At 44.8% G+C, this 17500-nt stretch overlaps 1 protein-coding gene across 1 annotated transcript in view; it reads left to right on the top strand.

Annotated features, from left to right (window-relative positions):
* The window catches only part of LOC143291836 (uncharacterized), a 39027-nt gene that overhangs the window by 10759 nt on the left and 10768 nt on the right, over positions 1-17500 (top strand). The window contains exons 7-16 of the mRNA XM_076601953.1: positions 3946-4206; positions 6508-6675; positions 8112-8300; positions 9569-9739; positions 12705-13072; positions 13425-13587; positions 15324-15446; positions 15797-15803; positions 16683-16689; positions 17015-17073. Coding sequence (XP_076458068.1) covers positions 3946-4206; positions 6508-6675; positions 8112-8300; positions 9569-9739; positions 12705-13072; positions 13425-13587; positions 15324-15446; positions 15797-15803; positions 16683-16689; positions 17015-17073 — 1516 coding nt within the window. The remainder of the gene's footprint in view (positions 1-3945; positions 4207-6507; positions 6676-8111; positions 8301-9568; positions 9740-12704; positions 13073-13424; positions 13588-15323; positions 15447-15796; positions 15804-16682; positions 16690-17014; positions 17074-17500) is intronic.

The following is a 17500-nucleotide window of genomic DNA, read 5'->3' as shown; positions in this document are numbered from 1 at the left end:
TAACCTTTATATAAACTCAGCCCGTTTACCCTAGGTTTGTGCAAAATCGCTGGCTAACATAAAACAGTGAAACAGACTAATAAAGGATATTAACTATTGAGTTGATGATGTTGGTAGTGGTGATGATGATAATGACGATGGTGATCATTGTATTTCTTTTTATCAGAACAGATTTCTCTGTGTGAATTCGGGCTGCTCTCCCCAGGCAGAGCGCGTCGCCATACTACAGCGTCCCCCCCGCACCCCCCCCCCCCCCTTTTTTTTTCCATGCCTGCAGTTTTATTTGTTTTTCCTATTGAAGTTGATTTTTCTACAGAATTTTGCCAGGAACAACCCTTATGTTGCCGTGGGTCCTTTTACCTGCGCTAAGTGCATGCTGCACACGGGACATCAGTTTATCGTCTCATCCGAATGACTAGCGTCCAGACCACCACTCAAGGTCTAGTGGAGGGGGAGAAAATATCGGCAGCTGAGCCGTGATTCGAACCAGCGCGCTCAGATTCTCTCGCTTCCTAGGCAGACACGTTACCTCGTTACCGCGTTACCATCACTCCACTTATCATGAGCACATTCTTCCTTTTTGTGACTTTGTAGTATTTTCAGTCCATTCCTTCTGGAGATGAAAAAGGCGCACAACAGAAAGCTGCTCCATTATTGACAAACCTCTTCTCCATTATTGACAAACCTCTTCCCACCACAGAAAGCTGCTCCATTATTGACAAACCTCTTCTCCATTATTGACAAACCTCTTCTCCATTATTGACAAACCTCTTCTCCATTATTGACAAACCTCTTCCCACCACAGAAAGCTGCTCCATTATTGACAAACCTCTTCCCACCACAGAAAGCTGCTCCATTATTGACAAACCTCTTCCCACCACAGAAAGCTGCTCCATTATTGACAAACCTCTTCCCACCACAGAAAGCTGCTCCATTATTGACAAACCTCTTCTCCATTATTGACAAACCTCTTCTCACCACAGAAAGCTGCTCCATTATTGACAAACCTCTTCCCACCACAGAAAGCTGCTCCATTATTGACAAACCTCTTCTCCATTATTGACAAACCTCCTCCCACCACAGACACCTGCTCCATTATTGACAAACGTCTTCTCCATTATTGACAAACCTGTTCCCACCACAGAAAGCTGCTCCATTATTGACAAACCTCTTCCCACCACAGAAAGCTGCTCCATTATTGACAAACCTCTTCCCACCACAGAAAGCTGCTCCATTATTGACAAACCTCTTCTCCATTATTGACAAACCTCCTCCCACCACAGACACCTGCTCCATTATTGACAAACGTCTTCTCCATTATTGACAAACCTCTTCTCCATTATTGACAAACCTCTTCCCACCACAGAAAGCTGCTCCATTATTGACAAACCTCTTCTCCATTATTGACAAACCTCTTCCCACCACAGAAAGCTGCTCCATTATTGACAAACCTCTTCTCCGTTATTGACAAACATGTTCCCACCACAGACACCTGCTCCATTATTGACAAACCTCTTCTCCATTATTGACAGACCTCTTCCCACCACAGAAAGCTACTCCATTACTGACAAACCTCTTCCCACCACAGAAAGCTGCTCCATTATTGACAGACCTCTTCTCCATTATTGATTGACAGACCTCTTCTCCATTATTGATAGACCTCTTCTCCATTATTGACAAACGTCTTCTCCATTATTGACAAACCTCTTCCCACCACAGAAAGCAGCTCCATTATTGACAAACCTCTTCCCACCACAGAAAGCTGCTCCATTATTGACAAACCTCTTCCCACCACAGAAAGCTGCTCCATTATTAACAAACCTCTTCCCACCACAGAAAGCTGCTCCATTATTGACAAACCTCTTCCCACCACAGGAAGCTGCTCCATTATTGACAAACCTCTTCCCACCACAGAAAGCTGCTCCATTATTGACAAACCTCTTCCCACCACAGACACCTGCTCCATTATTGACAGACCTCTTCTCCATTATTGACAGACCTCTTCTTCATTATTGATAGACCTCTTCTCCATTATTGACAAGACCTCTTCTCCATTATTGACAAACCTCTTCCCACCACAGAAAGCTGCTCCATTATTGACAGCGCCTCTTCTCCATTATTGACAGACCTCTTCTCCATTATTGACAGACCTCTTCTCCATTATTGACAAACCTCTTCCCACCACAGAAAGCTGCTCCATTATTGACAGCGCCTCTTCTCCATTATTGACAGACCTCTTCTCCATTATTGACAGACCTCTTCTCCATTATTGACAGACCTCTTCTCCATTATTGACAAACCTCTTCCCACCACAGAAAGCTGCTCCATTATTGACAAACCTCTTCCCACCACAGAAAGCTGCTCCATTATTGACAAACCTCTTCCCACCACAGAAAGCTGCTCCATTATTGACAAACCTCTTCCCACCACAGAAAGCTGCTCCATTATTGACAAACCTCTTCTCCATTATTGACAGACCTCTTCTTCATTATTGATAGACCTCTACTCCATTATTGACAAACCTCTTCCCACCACAGAAAGCTGCTCCATTATTGACAAACCTCTTCTCCATTATTGACAAACCTCTTCTCCATTATTGACAAACCTCTTCCCACCACAGAAAGCTGCTCCATTATTGACAAACCTCTTCTCCATTATTGACAAACCTCTTCCCACCACAGAAAGCTACTCCATTATTGACAAACCTCTTCCCACCACAGAAAGCTGGTCGATTACTGTAAACTACTTTGAAAACGCCGAGTATCTGGTAAAGGCCCACCACCACCCAGGCAGGGTTAAAAACTGTTCGTGGGGTAAAAGATCTTGAAAGCACTCACTCCCCAATTTGGAATTAAAAAAAAAAAAAAAAAAAAAAAAAAAAATAAAGAAAAAGAAAGAAAGAAAAAGTTTTCATGAACTAATGATAATTCAATTAGCTATTAATTTTGTGATCATGTTGCTTTACAAAGCAGTTCAGATTTAGATCTATGGACGAAGAATAGAATACCTGCATAAGGGCATCCATATGTCATTAGAAGAAAAGAAAAGAAATAAACCAACAAAACCAAACCATTGAGAGCATGACGTAATTATTCCATGACGCAATTTCTTGTTCCAGCTGCCTTTTTTTTTTTTTTTTTCTCACTCCCACCGAAGCCCCTGTGAGTGCTGTACGTGTAGCGAAACGAGGAAAGGAAATGGGCTCTCCCGCAAAGGGGTATAGTACCCAGTAAATGCACACCCCCAAGGAAAGGAAGTGGGCTCTCCCTCAAAGGGGTAAAGTACCCAGTAAATGCACACCCCCAAGGAAAGGAAGTGGGCTCTCCCTCAAAGGGGTAAAGTACCCAGTAAATGCACACCCCCGTGGAAAGGAAATGGGCTCTCCCTCAAAGGGGTAAAGTACCCAGTAAATGCACACCCCCAAGGAAAGGAAGTGGGCTCTCTCGCAAAGGGGTAAAGTACCCAGTAAATGCACACCCCCGTGGAAAGGAAATGGGCTCTCTCGCAAAGGGGTAAAGTACCCAGTAAATGCACACCCCCGTGGAAAGGAAATGGGCTCTCTCGCAAAGGGGTAAAGTACCCAGTAGATGCACACACCCAAGGAAAGGAAGTGGGCTCTCCCTCAAAGGGGTAAAGTACCCAGTAAATGCACACCCCCAAGGAAAGGAAGTGGGCTCTCCCTCAAAGGGGTAAAGTACCCAGTAAATGCACACCCCCAAGGAAAGGAACTGGGCTCTCCCTCAAAGGGGTAAAGTACCCAGTAGATGCACACACCCCTCCCCCCTGTCCCACCCCTCCCCGCCCCCCTCCCCCCAACAAAATAAAGCTGATGAAATTTGTGCGTCAAAGCAGGGGGGTGGAACGTGGGGTGGGTGAGGGTGATTACAAGATAGTTGACAGTATTTTGAGACATATCTCCTTGCTTCTTTCTCCTCGCGTCGCCAGAAAACACAGCGTACAGAAGAAGACCCGGGGAGGTGAGGGAGGACGTGTTGGTGAGCCGGGGGGACAAGTACCTGGACGGGCCCCTTAATCCCACCATGGAGGGTCTTTACTCCCCCTGGTCCCAGTGGGTGCGCTGCTCGGCCACCTGCGGTAAAGGCACCAGGATCAGGAAGCGGTGGTGCTCCGCCCAGACCACGCCCATGCCACCCTGCGAGGGCGAGGTGCGCCAGATCCAGTTCTGCAACGTCTTTGTCTGTCCTGGTGAGCTTATAGGTTTAGGGGAAAAATATTATTATTATTATTATTAGTAGTAGTAGTAGTAGTAGTAGTAGTAATATTAGTATTAGTATTATATTAATTTTTTAATCATTTTTTTTTTTTACTGATCGTGGCTCTGAATCTGCTGGTGCATTGCTAAGTCAGTGATTTGTATTATGCACTATTGCATATGTATTATGATAATGTATTATCTTGTCCAACCTTATCAGTTCATGTGATGCGCTTAGAGCCCATTATATGGAGAGGGGAATTTGTGCCATGTAAGCACTATAATATGGAGATGATGATGATGAATATTGTATTGTATTGTATTGTATTACTTTTTTTGTAATATCAGATTTATTTGTGTGAAATTCGGGCTGCTCTTCCAGAGGGAGAATGCGTCGCCATAGTGCAGCGCCATCTTTCTTTTTTTCTTTTTTCTTACAGTCTGTCTGCAAGTGTATTTGTTTTACCATCAGAGTGGTCATTTCCACATAACTTGTGAGGGAAAACCCTGTTGTTTTAACTCACTCAGTACGGCCAGTCCTCTCTTCTCCTCTACACAGACCCCTCGGATATCCAGTGGGTGTCTCAATGATCCAACCTTTAGCTTCCGTCGTCAGAACTGTGGTATTCTTTGTCAACATTCACCTCTTCAGTATAAGAGCGTTCCGCTTCCAGTATTTTGATGATGGTAATTGGGGAGACACGCTGTTAACGTCGTCTCTTTCGCAGTTCGTATGGAGAGAGTTAAGAGCGCAAAGTACATGCCGCACACAGGAACCTCGGTATATCATCTCGAGAATCCGAACGACTAGCACCCAACCCTCCACTCAAGGTCTAGGGGAGGCGGGAAGTAAAAATCCCGGTCTGTATGTGGGATTCGAACCCGTGGACACTCGCTTCTTAGTAGGTTGCATTAACCACGAGGCCACCGCCCATCCACACACTGGATCTGTCATGTCGGGCATGCTAAATCAGTGATATGACAGGGCCAGATCCGCAAAATCTTTTTTGTTTTGTTTTGTTTTAGTGTGTTGAGTGAGGCACACCGGGTTTATTTGACGTTTAAAGTCGCATACAGTGAATTGGCAGGTGTGAGTCTGCAATGTATTTAGCCTGTTTTGATGAGTTGAGTGAGTGTTATAGAATTCTGGGGCACAGTTTCGCAGCGAAGTTACATTGCACAGAAACAAAGGATTGGAAAAAGAAAAAGAAAAAAAAAGAAAGAATCATGTTCCTTCCCCGCGAGTCTTGTGTTCTGGTGAGGTGATCGAGGTAGTTCAGATTTGTTGGAGATGCAGTTTTGACTCGTCCAGTTTTGCAACATCTTCAGCTTAACTTCAGGACTTGATCGTTTCTGCATGCGTGCACACAGGTCCAGTTCTATACTTCTTCGTTTGTTCCAATTCTGCTGAGGTTGTTGGCATTGTATGTTGAGAGTCCCGTTGATTTCAGATTGTTGGTGATTTAGATTTTAGTCCTGATGCGTATTTGGTAAATTTACACAGCGCTTATCGTATGAATAAGAGACCTAAGTGATGTAACCAGATTTTTTTTTCTTCTGAAATAGTGGTAAACTGAAATAAGTGTCATTCACTTTCCTTTCTTCTACAATACAGTTATACATAACACAATCCCAAACCAACTAAAAGTCCATCACAATTAATCAACCCATACCAACCAACCAACCATCCAATCAGCCAGCCAACCATTGAGTCATTCTGTCACTTCATTCAACAGTACACTCACCCATCCTCCAAACTTCCACCATTCCTTTCGCCTTTTCTCTCTCTTACATTTCTTCCTCTTTTTCTTTTACGCCCCCATCCTTCCTCCACGTCCCATCCGCTCTTCCTCCTTTCCTTCCTCTCTTCCTTCCATCCTTCATCTCTTCCTCCCATCTTTCCTTTTCTTCCTTCCTTCCTCTCTCCCTTACTTCATTCATCCCTCCATTTCTTCCTTCCTTCCTCCCTTTTTTCCTTCTTTCATTTATCATTTCCTCCGTTCCCTCCTACCTTCCTTCCTTCTTTCCTTCTTTCTTCTCTTTCTTCCATCCTTTCTTCCTTCCTTCCTCTCTTCCTTCTTCCATGTATCACTTCCTTTCTTGGTTCGTCCTGCCTTCCTTCCTTTCTCCCTTCCATCCTTTATCTCTTCCTTTCTCCTTTTCCCATCCTTTCTCTAATCTTTCCTCCTTTCCTTCCTTTCGCGTCCATCCATCCTTCCTACCTATCTACCTTCCCCTCTTCCTGCCCTCCTCCTACCTTCCATCCTTCCTTCCTTTTTTCCTTCCCTGTCCAGTGGTGGGAGGCTGGGGTGTATGGTTGCCATGGACGCCGTGCAGCAAAACGTGTGGACATGGCGAAAGGCAGCGCTACAGGACCTGCAACAACCCCTTGCCTCAGTTCGGCGGCTCCTGCCTGGGCGACTCCATGAGGGTGGAGAAGTGTGATGCTGGCACTTGTCCACGTGAGCGCTTCCTTTTTTTCTTTCTTTTTTCTTTTTTTTCTTCCTTCTCCTCCTTCTCCTCTTTCTTCTTCTTCTCCTCCTCCTCCTCCTCGTTGTTGTTGTTGTTGTTGTTGTTGTTGTTGTTATTGTTGTTGTTGTTGTTCTTCTTCTTTTCGTCGTCGTCGTCGTCGTCATCGTCGTCGTCTGTTTTTTTCTCGTTTCCCTGCTTTCTTGCTTGATTTTGTTTTGGTTCTTGTGGTTTTTTTTGGTGTTTTTTTCGTTTTTGTTTTGTTTTGTTTTTGTCCTCGTTCTTGTTGTCTGTCCTTGTTGGTGTTGTTATTGTTATTGTTGTTGTCGTTGTTGTTGTCTTCTTCTTCTTTTCTTCTTCAGTTTCCGCTGCTGCTGCGATTGGTAGTTTCTTTCTTCTCCCCCCCCTCCCCCCTTATTCTTGCTCTTATTCTTCTGTTCCTGTGTGTGTTTTTCTTCAGAGTTCCCCCCCAGATATGACAGAGTTTCGTGTCTATTGCGATTTATTTTTTCCTTCTTCCTTTCTCTCTCTCTCTCTCTCTCTCTCTCTCTCTCTCTCTCTTCTTCTTCTTTACTAGTTGGGCTGTCCTGATATGACCCTGCGCAGTCGACTGGGCTGTAAGCAGGAATGAAAAATGTCAAACGTCTTTCAGTCTCAAGACTCAGAGACCCTTAACGAAGGCGTCAGTGGCTTCAGACAACGACAACAACAGCAACAACAACAGCAACAATAACAAAAGAAAAAAAAGGAAAAAAGAAAAAAGAATATGGCACGCAAGTGGGATAATTAGCCTATAAACAATTATCATTATAAAACACAAAAACAACAACAACAACAACAAAAAGCTAAAACAAACCCACACGGTATTGAAACAACAAACACAACACTGTCCCGTCTCTTTTTGACATGTGTACAAACAACAACAACAACATCAAACAAAAAACAAACAAAACAACAAAAAAACAAAACAACAACAAAAAACAAAAACAAACAAAACAACAACAACAACAAAAAAAAACCCACCAAACAAAACAACAAAAAACAAAAAAACAACAACAAAAAACAACAAACAAACAAACAAACAAAAAAACAACAACCCCCCCCCCCAGCAACAACAACAACAACAGCAACAAAAATCAAACAGAAAAACAACAACAACAAAAAACAAAAACAAAAAAAAAACCCAAAACAAAACAACAGCAAAAAACAAACAAACAAAAAAACAAACAAAAAAAAGCCAACAACAAGCAAAAACAAAAAAACCCCAAAACAACAAAAAACAAAAACAAAACAAAACAAAACAAACAAACAAAACAAACGAACAAAAAAAACAACAAAAAAACCCCAAAACAAACAAAACAAAAAAACCCAAAACAGAATAACAAAAAAACCCAAAAACAAACAAACAAAAAAAACCCTCACGTGACAGGCATCGCCAGGGGTACGTGGAGCGACTGGTCGCCATGGTCACAGTGCACGGCCACGTGCGATGGAGGGCAACGCCAGCGGAAGCGGGTGAGGCAGGGATACATGAACAGCTCGCGCACGGCAGAGTCAGTCAGCGATGAGGGAGATGGCGTTCAGGAGACTTTGATCTGTAACACCCAGCCCTGCCCAGGTCAGTCGGTCAGGACACAGTCATCGTGATGTTTCCACATGAAAGTTGCAGACAATTAAGTTGTAGTATCTCGTCTTATTTCATTGTCATGTTATGGCAGTTTTGTATTCCTTTTGTGTGTTTTGTTGTATTCGTTTTTGTTTCCAGCCATGTTCTTATCATACGTTGTTTTTTAATACCAGGAAGCGAAATATGCCATGCTGATGAAATCGAGACAGTAAACTGTAACAACGAGGTCAGACACGCCCACATGCTTCGTAAACAATATAGTTTTCGTGTTTATTGGTTTTCATAGTTTTGTTGTCCTTGGTTTCCAGGGACGTTCTTTTCATACGTCATTTAGATATGGGAATGAAATAGGTCGTTTTGATCAAATCCAGACATTATTCTTATCATGTTTCGATCAAACCTGGACATTATTCTTATCACAAAGAGGACACTTTTTCGAGTTTTTCGCTCCTGGTTCTGAATAACATTGGCCTAGCTATGTGTACCGAACTGCCTTCGAACAAAATAAATACCACCCTTTCCAGTGTCCATTCAGCAAAGGCTATGAATCGCTGTTTTTGTTGAAATTTCGTCAGCCGATAAGCTAATATCGAAAGTCGCTTCATGGCTGCTGTTATAACTGGACAAAGTTATTTACATCAAAGAGCGAAATTTGTCGTTTTGATCAAATCAAGACAGCCTGAAGTTCAGAAGATTAGTCATCATTATGTACATAAAAGTCTAGGAAAGTGTGATAGATGTGACGGAATGGGTGAGTAGGATGGGTGTAGTAGGGAGGTGATGATGATGACATGGATACTTATATGGGACCTATCTTCGGTCAAAAACCAAAGTCTTAAGTGCTTTTAAAACCACTAGCAGGTCTGCACATGATCATGTTGATGTGGGAGAACGGAAAAAATCTCCACCCTTAACCCACCAGGTGCGACTGGGATCAAACTCGGGCGAGAATCCAGCGCTCCCACTAACCACTTGACCACCACAACCGTCAACAAGGAAAGAAGGGAGTGGGCAAGATGTTCCATATACACACTTATGTATCCCAGAGAAATAACGAATGGGAATTTTTGAGCATGTGATATACATCTCAAAAAATGAAGTCACGCCATGTGATTCAGACATAAAAACAAACAAACAAATAAGCAAGTGGACCAATCAGATCAGTTTGAAGAACTGAACATGGACACACACACACACACACACTCAACACACACACACTTCACCACGAACTGGACACAGCTGGTTTTCGTGTGTCCTAGTGGATGGGAGCTGGGCGGAGTGGGGGGACTGGTCACGCTGCTCGGTGCACTGTGGTCTGGGCCGTCGGGTGCGTGACCGCACATGCACTGACCCCTCGCCCGTGTTCGGGGGCACCGTGTGTCCGGGTCCAGGGAGTGACCTGGTTCACTGCTTTGCTGGTCCCTGTAAAGGTCGGTCAGTGTGAATGTGAGTGTGTAGGGGTGACTGAGGGGTGTGTGTGTGTGTGTGTGTGTGTGTGCCCGGGGCCGGGGAGTGACCTGGCTCACTGTTTCGCTGGTCCCTGAAAAGGTCGGTCAGTGTAACTGAGTGTGTAGGGGTGACTGAAGGGTGTGTGTGTGTGTGTGTGTGTGTGTGTGTGTACCTGGGGCCGGGGAGTGATCAGGCTTACTGCTTCGCTGGTCCCAGAAAAGGTCGGTCAGTGTGAGTGTGAGTCTGTAGGGGTGATTGAGGGGGCAGGGTTGTGTGTATGTGGAAGTGAGTTGGGGTGTGTGGGTATGTGTGTGTAGGTTCATGCGTGAGTGAGTGAGAGTGTGTGTGTGTGTGTGTGTGTGTGTGTGTGTGTGTGTGCCCGGGGCCAGGGAGCGACCTGGCTCACTGCTTTGCTGGTCCCTGTAAAGGTCTGTCAGTGTGACTATGAGTGTAGGGGTGATTGAGGGGGCAGGGTTGTGTGTATGTGGAAGTGAGTTGGGGTGTGTGGGTATGTGTGTGTGTGTGTGTGTGTGTGTGTGCCCGGGGCCAGGGTGTGACCTGGCTCACTGCTTCGCTGGTCCCTGAAAAGGTCAGTCAGTGTAACTGTGAGTGTGTAGGAATGATTGAGGGGTGTGTGTGTGTTTGGAGGTGAGTTGGGGTGTGGGTATATGTGTGTGTGCGTGTGTGTGTGTGTAACTCGCTGACTGATTGGTTTACAATCTGCCAATTTGCCTATCTAGAATAAATATGTAGCCATGTAACCTGAACTGAGTGGTTCTAATAGGGTATGGTTGGTATAAAAGAACTAACTAAATGATGATTTACTGAATTAGAAGATAGACAAGAATTCCCACACACAGGCCAGGAACATATAGAGGCCAGTCACAAATGGGTTTTTCTTTTGTTTTATTTACAGTAGTTATGAGAACATAAGAAAAGAGAATGAGGAAGACAATAAGAGAAGAACTGAGAGAAGACATAAAAAGAGAAGATATAAATAGAGAAGATATAAAAAGAGAAGAACTAAGAGAAGAAGACAGTGCCTGGAATGACACAAACAAATGTCATTAGCACATGTCGGCACAAGTGAATAATAAAGCACATGCATACATATTACATGGAAAGACTACCACTTGGTAATGCATATGTGTGAAAACCAAACACTAACATCAAATGACATTTCTAATACATTTAAATAGTGCAGTTAAAGTGATTGAAGCTATGCTGATTTAGTGAAAGTACAATGACAGTATAGATTAGGTAAAGCTTATACTGTGTCAAAGTGACTCAAATGAATCAGTTTATCATGTAGCACTATACTGGAGTAAGCCGTATAGGAGAGGGCATAATAACTAAATTACAATAAATTATTAACAGACTGATACATATCAGGTGGTTTTAACCAATAACTGATGTTAATCCATCACTATCTTGTAATCATGACAGAATACTACACACATTTTAGAGTACTGAGAATCGGTGAAACACTGTAACCTTCATCAGTGACAACAAATGAGAAAGAACGCATCATATGCACTCACTAGACTAGAATACTCTCAAACAAACTATCAGTGTCCAGAGACGTCATTGACTGTGACGTTAAGAAGAATCAAATGGAACACTGCTCCAAGCATATGACGACATGGTGATTGTTTAGATCAATCATAGCTGAACTGCCACAACATGTCAAAGCAATAACTGAACAAAGAATTAACTGAACAAAGCAATAACTGATCATACTCATATGAACACAAGTACTGAGTCAAACAATACAATTTACAAATCATCAGCACATTCTACACACTAGTACTTACAGTGATACGTAGCAAGGTGTCAGCCGTTGTGAGAACACACAGGACACACACTCACACTGCTCGCGACGCAGCAAGAGAGAGAGAGAGCAGCTCTGGTTAGATGACTGACCAGGTATGAAGTGACCACGCATCACTCACTGTGCCAATTTATGCAAGTTAAGCGGACTGAAAAGACAATCACGTGTGCTGCAAAGCAAATCGGCACAAATCAGGCCAAATCCGACGACAACTGTGTTTCTTACAAGGTGTTCAGTGATAGATTTCTAAATGATTCCTGAACCGATTTACGTCGGATAAATTGCAAAAGAAAGAGCTCAACACCTACTTTATAATGAGTATAAAATAAAGTGTTGATTATTTAAGATAAGTTTAGAATCTTAATTTAAGTCACCTGAACAGGGTCAGTTTTAACGAGCTCGTTGCTGAAAATTACAAACTGCGTTAAATCAGTTTAACGTAGGCAAACATAAGTGGAATAGATTTAAAGATGGAATCGCGATGATTCTGCCAGTATATTATACTTGTAGTTTACTGATCCGACAAAAGAGATATTAATTAAATATGGTGGAGCAGAAACACAGATTCCAACTCAGCCAATAGCGTACCACGACGTGACACTGGTCGAGCCGTGAGCAGGTTGTCTGGCGAGGAGGACAAAATGATGTAAGTGGCTTTGCGTTCAAACTGGGAGTAACGTCACACATATTCTGCCTGCCGCTTAGTTGCGAAAACTGTGGTCTGCTAATACAGCTTGTGCGTGAATCATTATCTGAAGCCTAAGAGCGCTGTCTGAAGCAGAATGAAGCTAAGCGCTTGGCTACAAATAAATAAAGGTATTGGTAATCAACCACTCCTTATGTTTTATCGACAAGACAGGATCCAGCATCACTCACTAATCCAACAACTCACTCCAAGCTACTTACTCACTCACTTTGTCCTGATAATTTGGCTTCGTGTAACTAGTAGTAGTAATTTTGGGCTGGGTTATTAATTGAATTAAGCCACAAAGAGAACATTCAACTCCCCAACCCCACCCCCCAAACCCACCCCCACATCTGGCTCCTCCCATCCCATCCCATCCCACCCCCAACTCTCCAATCCCTCCTCCTTCAATGAATACTATATCCCCCAGACACCGAAGACCGGGCCGTGTACTTGGGCACCACCACCTGGATCCGCTTCGCCCCCCACAACCGCCCCACCCGCTTCCTGGTCATCTACCTGCACTTCAAACCCATGGCACCGGATGGCTCCCTCCTCCACCGCTACCGCCAGTGCCGCAGTGTCTTCGACGACGACGACAACGACAAGGAAGGGGGTTCGAAGGGGGTGACGCTGGACGACGCCGAGGACCGCAAGAACAGCGCCGAGGACAAGAAGGCGGATGACGACGAGAAGTGCCAGCTGCTGGTGCACGTGAGCCTGGACCAGGCGGCCGTCGTTCTGCTGGTGATGGCGCGGGGGGCCCGCCTGGAGATCCAGTCCCCTGTGACTCTCTCCGTGAGTCCGGGGTGGTTTGTTTGTTTGTTGTGTGTGTTTGCTAGTTTGTTTGTGTCTGTCTGGCTGTCTCTCTGTCTGTCTGGCTGGCTGGCTGTCTGTTGAGTTACTGATCTATCCATCCATCTATTCAATCATTCATCCATCAATCCACTCAGCCACCGATCTATCTATCCATCTGTCTATCTATCTATCTATCCATGTATCTATCTATATGTCTGTCTGTCTTGCTATCTGTCTATTAAGTTACTGATCCATCCATCCATCCACTCACCCACCCATCTATCTATCTATCTATCTGTCAGTCTGTCTTCTACGCACTCACCCACTGGTCTCTCCACGTCTGTCTGACCAGCTGGGTGCTTGGCACGAGATTCTGGTGGAGGTCCTGAGGAGCGGGGCCTCTCTGCGGGTCAACAACCATGAGCGTCTGTTCGCCAACTTCTCCAGGCCTCTCATCAAGGACCTTGACTTTGACTCCTACATGATACTGGGCGCCTCCGACAACAAGACCGTGGGTCAGTGCTAGGCATAAGGGGCAGGGGCAGGGCTCGTGGTGGTGTGGTGGTGGTGATGGTGACTGACAGTCGTCAGCTCGGGGTGGTTTTTGAAGAAGTGGTCCACGTGGTGGTGGTGGTGGTCAAATACATACGTTAAAGATCCTGTGATCCATGTCAAGACTCGGTGGGAGAAGCAACGGTGGCAACAGCACCATGATGATGATGATGATGACCATGTGTGAGCTTGGGTGGGGTCCAGGTTCTCGTCTGACTCATATGACATAGGCTTACTTGCAGATACAAATAATATCAAAGTGGGTTTATTTGTTCATTTATTATTATTAATATTATTATTATTATTATTATTATATTATTATTATTATTATTATTACAGAATTTGTCAGAGACAACCTTTTCTTTACAAGGGTTTAATTACGTGCTCAAAGCGCATGCCACACAAACCACGAGACCTCAGTTTATCATCTCATCATCCAAATGAACAGCGTCCACATCACCACTCAAGGTCTGGTGGAGGTGGGAGAATATTCTCACGAGTGTTGGTTTTAATTCCGTACACTCAGCTGCTCACGCTTCCAAGGTGGATGCGTTACCAGTTGACCACAACTCCATAGTTATGCGGTGCATTCGAACACTACAAAGAACATAACAGCAACAATATATATGCACCTATGGTTACATACAGTGCGTCGTGTGCTGGCCTCTTGCGTTTTGTCATCAGTGCATTATGTGCCTACCATTCATGTTTTTATCATCAGTGCATCGTGTGCCGACCTTTCATGTTTTATCATCAATGCATTGTGTGCCGACCTTTCATGTTTTATCATCAGTGTATTGTGTGTCGACCTTTCATGTTTTGTCATCAGTGCATTGTGTGCCGACCTTTCGTTTTTTTGTCATCAGTGGATTGTGTGCCGACCTTTCGTGTTTTTGTCATCAGTGGATTGTGTGCCGACCTTTCATGTTTTATCATCAATGCATTGTGTGCCGACCTTTCATGTTTTATCATTAATGCATTGTGTGCCGACCTTTCATGTTTTATCATCAATGCATTATGTGCCGACCTTTCGTGTTTTTGTCATCAATGAATTATGTGCAGACCTTTCGTGTTTTTGTCATCACTGCATTGTGTGCCGACCTTTCGTGTTTTTGTCATCAATGCATTGTGTGCCGACCTTTCATGTTTTATCATCAATGCATTATGTGCCGACCTTTCGTGTTTTTGTCATCAATGAATTATGTGCCGACCTTTCGTGTTTTTGTCATCAATGAATTATGTGCCGACCTTTCGTGTTTTTGTCATCAATGCATTGTTTGCGGACCTTTCGTGTTTTTGTCATCAATGCATTGTGTGCTGACTTTTCGTGTTTTTGTCATCAGTGCATTGTGTGCCGACCTTTCGTGTTTTTGTCATCAATGCATTATGTGCTGACCTTTCGTGTTTTTGTCATCAGTGCATCGTGTGCCAACCTTTCATGTTTTTGTCATCAGTGCATCGTGTGCCAACCTTTCATGTTTTTGTTATCAATGCATTATGTGCCGACCTTCCGTGTTTTTGTCATCATTGCATTGTTTGAGGACCTTTCGTGTTTTTGTCATCAATGAATTGTGTGCCGACCTTTCGTGTTTTTTTCATCATTGCATCGTATCCCGACCTATCATGTTTTTTGTCATCAAATCAGTGCATTGTGTGTCGACCTTTCATGTTCATCAATGCATGGTGTTCCCACCGGCAGGCATGACGGGCAGCATCAGCAGCCTGAGCATCAACTTCCGCACCCAGGACCTCTTCTCCTCCACGGACTGGGAGGGTCAGGGCACGCCTATAGGGCGCCACGCCGTGTCCGTGCAGAGCATTAGTGAGTCACTGTCTCTTGTCCTGTTGTGTTGGGCTTGTCTTGTGTTGCTTTGTGTTGTGTTGGGTTTGGGTTGGGTTGGGTTGTGCCCTGTCGTGTCGTGTTGTGTCGTGTCGTGTCGTGTCGTGTTGTGTTGTGTTTGGGTTGTGTTTGGGTTGTGTTGTGCTGGGTTGGGTTGGGTTGGACGGGGTTGGTGTTAGGTTGTGCTAGGTTGTGTTGTGTTTGGGTTGGGTTTGTGTTGTGTTGGGTTGGGTTGGGTTGGGTTTACATTGGGTTGTTCTGTGTAGTGTTGTGTTGTGTTGTGTTGTGTTGTGTTGTGTTGTGTTGTGTTGTGTTGTGTTGTGTCCGTGCAGAGCATCAGTGAGTCACCCTCTTGTCCTGTTGTTTTGTGTCGTGTTGTTGTCTTGTGTTGTATTGCGTCGTGTCGTGTTGTGTCCGTGCAGAGCATCAGTGAGTCACCCTCTTGTCCTGTTGTTTTGTGTCGTGTTGTTGTCTTGTGTTGTATTGCGTCGTGTTGTGTCGTGTCCGTGCAAAGCATCAGTGAGTCACCCTCTTGTGTCGTGTCGTGCCGTGTCGTGTCGTATGTTGTTTTGTCGTGTCGTGTCGTGTCTGTGCAAAGTATCAGTGAGTCACTCTCTTATGTCGTGTCGTGCCGTGACGTGTCGTATGTTGTTTTGTCGTGTCGTGTCGTGTCTGTGCAAAGTATCAGTGAGTCACTCTCTTGTGTCGTGTCGTGCTGTGTCGTGTCGTATGTTGTTTTGTCGTGTCGTGTCGTGTCTGTGCAAAGTATCATTGAGTCACTCTCTTGTGTCGTGTCGTGCCGTGTCGTGTCGTATGTTGTTTTGTCGTGTCGTGTCCGTGCAAAGCATCAGCGAGTCACTCTAGTGTCGTGTCGTGTCGTATCGTGTCGTGTCCGTGCAGAGCATCAGCGAGTCACTCTAGTGTCGTATCGTGTCGTGTCGTGTCGTGTCCGTGCAGAGCATCAGTGAGTCACTTTCTTGTCCTGTTGTGTTGTGTTGTGTTGTGTCCATGCACAGCATACGTGAGTCACTTGTCCTGTTGTGTTGTGTTGTGTTGTGTTGTGTTGTATTGTGTCCATGCACAGCATACGTGAGCCACTTGTCCTGTTGTGTTGTGTTGTGTTGTGTTGTGCTGTGTTGTGTCCATGCACAGCATACGTGAGTCACTTGTCTTGTTGTGTTGTGTTGAGTTGTGTCGTGTCGTGTCGTGTCCGTGCAGAGCACTGGTGAGTCACTCTTGTGTCGTGTCGTGTCGTGTCGTGTCGTGTCGTGTCGTGTCGTGTCGTGTCGTGTCGTGTCGTGTCGTGTCGTGATGTGCTGTGTCGTGTCGTGTCGTGTCGTGTCGTGTCGTGTCGTGTTGTGATGTGTTGTGTCGTGTTGTGTCGTGATGTGCTGTGTCGTGTCGTGTCGTGTCGTGTTGTGATGTGCTGTGTTGTGTCGTGTTGTGTCGTGATGTGCTGTGTCGTGTCGTGTCGTGTCGTGTTGTGATGTGCTGTGTTGTGTCGTGTTGTGATGTGCTGTGTTGTGTTGTGTTGTGTCGTGTCTATGCAGAGCATCAATGAGTCGCTCACTTGTCCTGTAGTGTCGTGTCGTGTCCGTGCAAAGACTCAGTGATTCACCCACATGTTGTGTTGTGTTGTGTTCGTGCAGAGCATCCATGAGTCACTCACTTGTCCTGTTCTGTTGTGTTATATTGTATTGCATTGTATTATATTACTTTTTGCCAGACTACGTTTCTCTGTGTGAAATCCAGGCTGCTGTGGCTGCTCTCCCCAGGGAGAGCGCGTAGCCGCAGTACATCGCCAACCACTATTGGTATCTGTTTTCTGCCAGCAAGTTGATGATGATGATGATGATGATGATGATGATGATATGAGTACTTATATATCGCCTATCATCGGTCAGAGCCCAAGCTCTAAGCGGTTTACAAACACGGTGTCATTTGCACAGCAGGCTGCCTACCTGGGTAGAGCCGACTGACAGCTGCCATTAGGGCGCTCGTCATTCGTTTCCTGTGCGATTCAGTCAGGTTTCAGT

The sequence above is a fragment of the Babylonia areolata genome, chromosome 18 (genome assembly GCF_041734735.1).
Source record: "Babylonia areolata isolate BAREFJ2019XMU chromosome 18, ASM4173473v1, whole genome shotgun sequence".
Classification (NCBI taxonomy): domain Eukaryota; kingdom Metazoa; phylum Mollusca; class Gastropoda; order Neogastropoda; family Buccinidae; genus Babylonia; species Babylonia areolata.
This window is presented reverse-complemented; position numbering and strand designations above follow the sequence as displayed.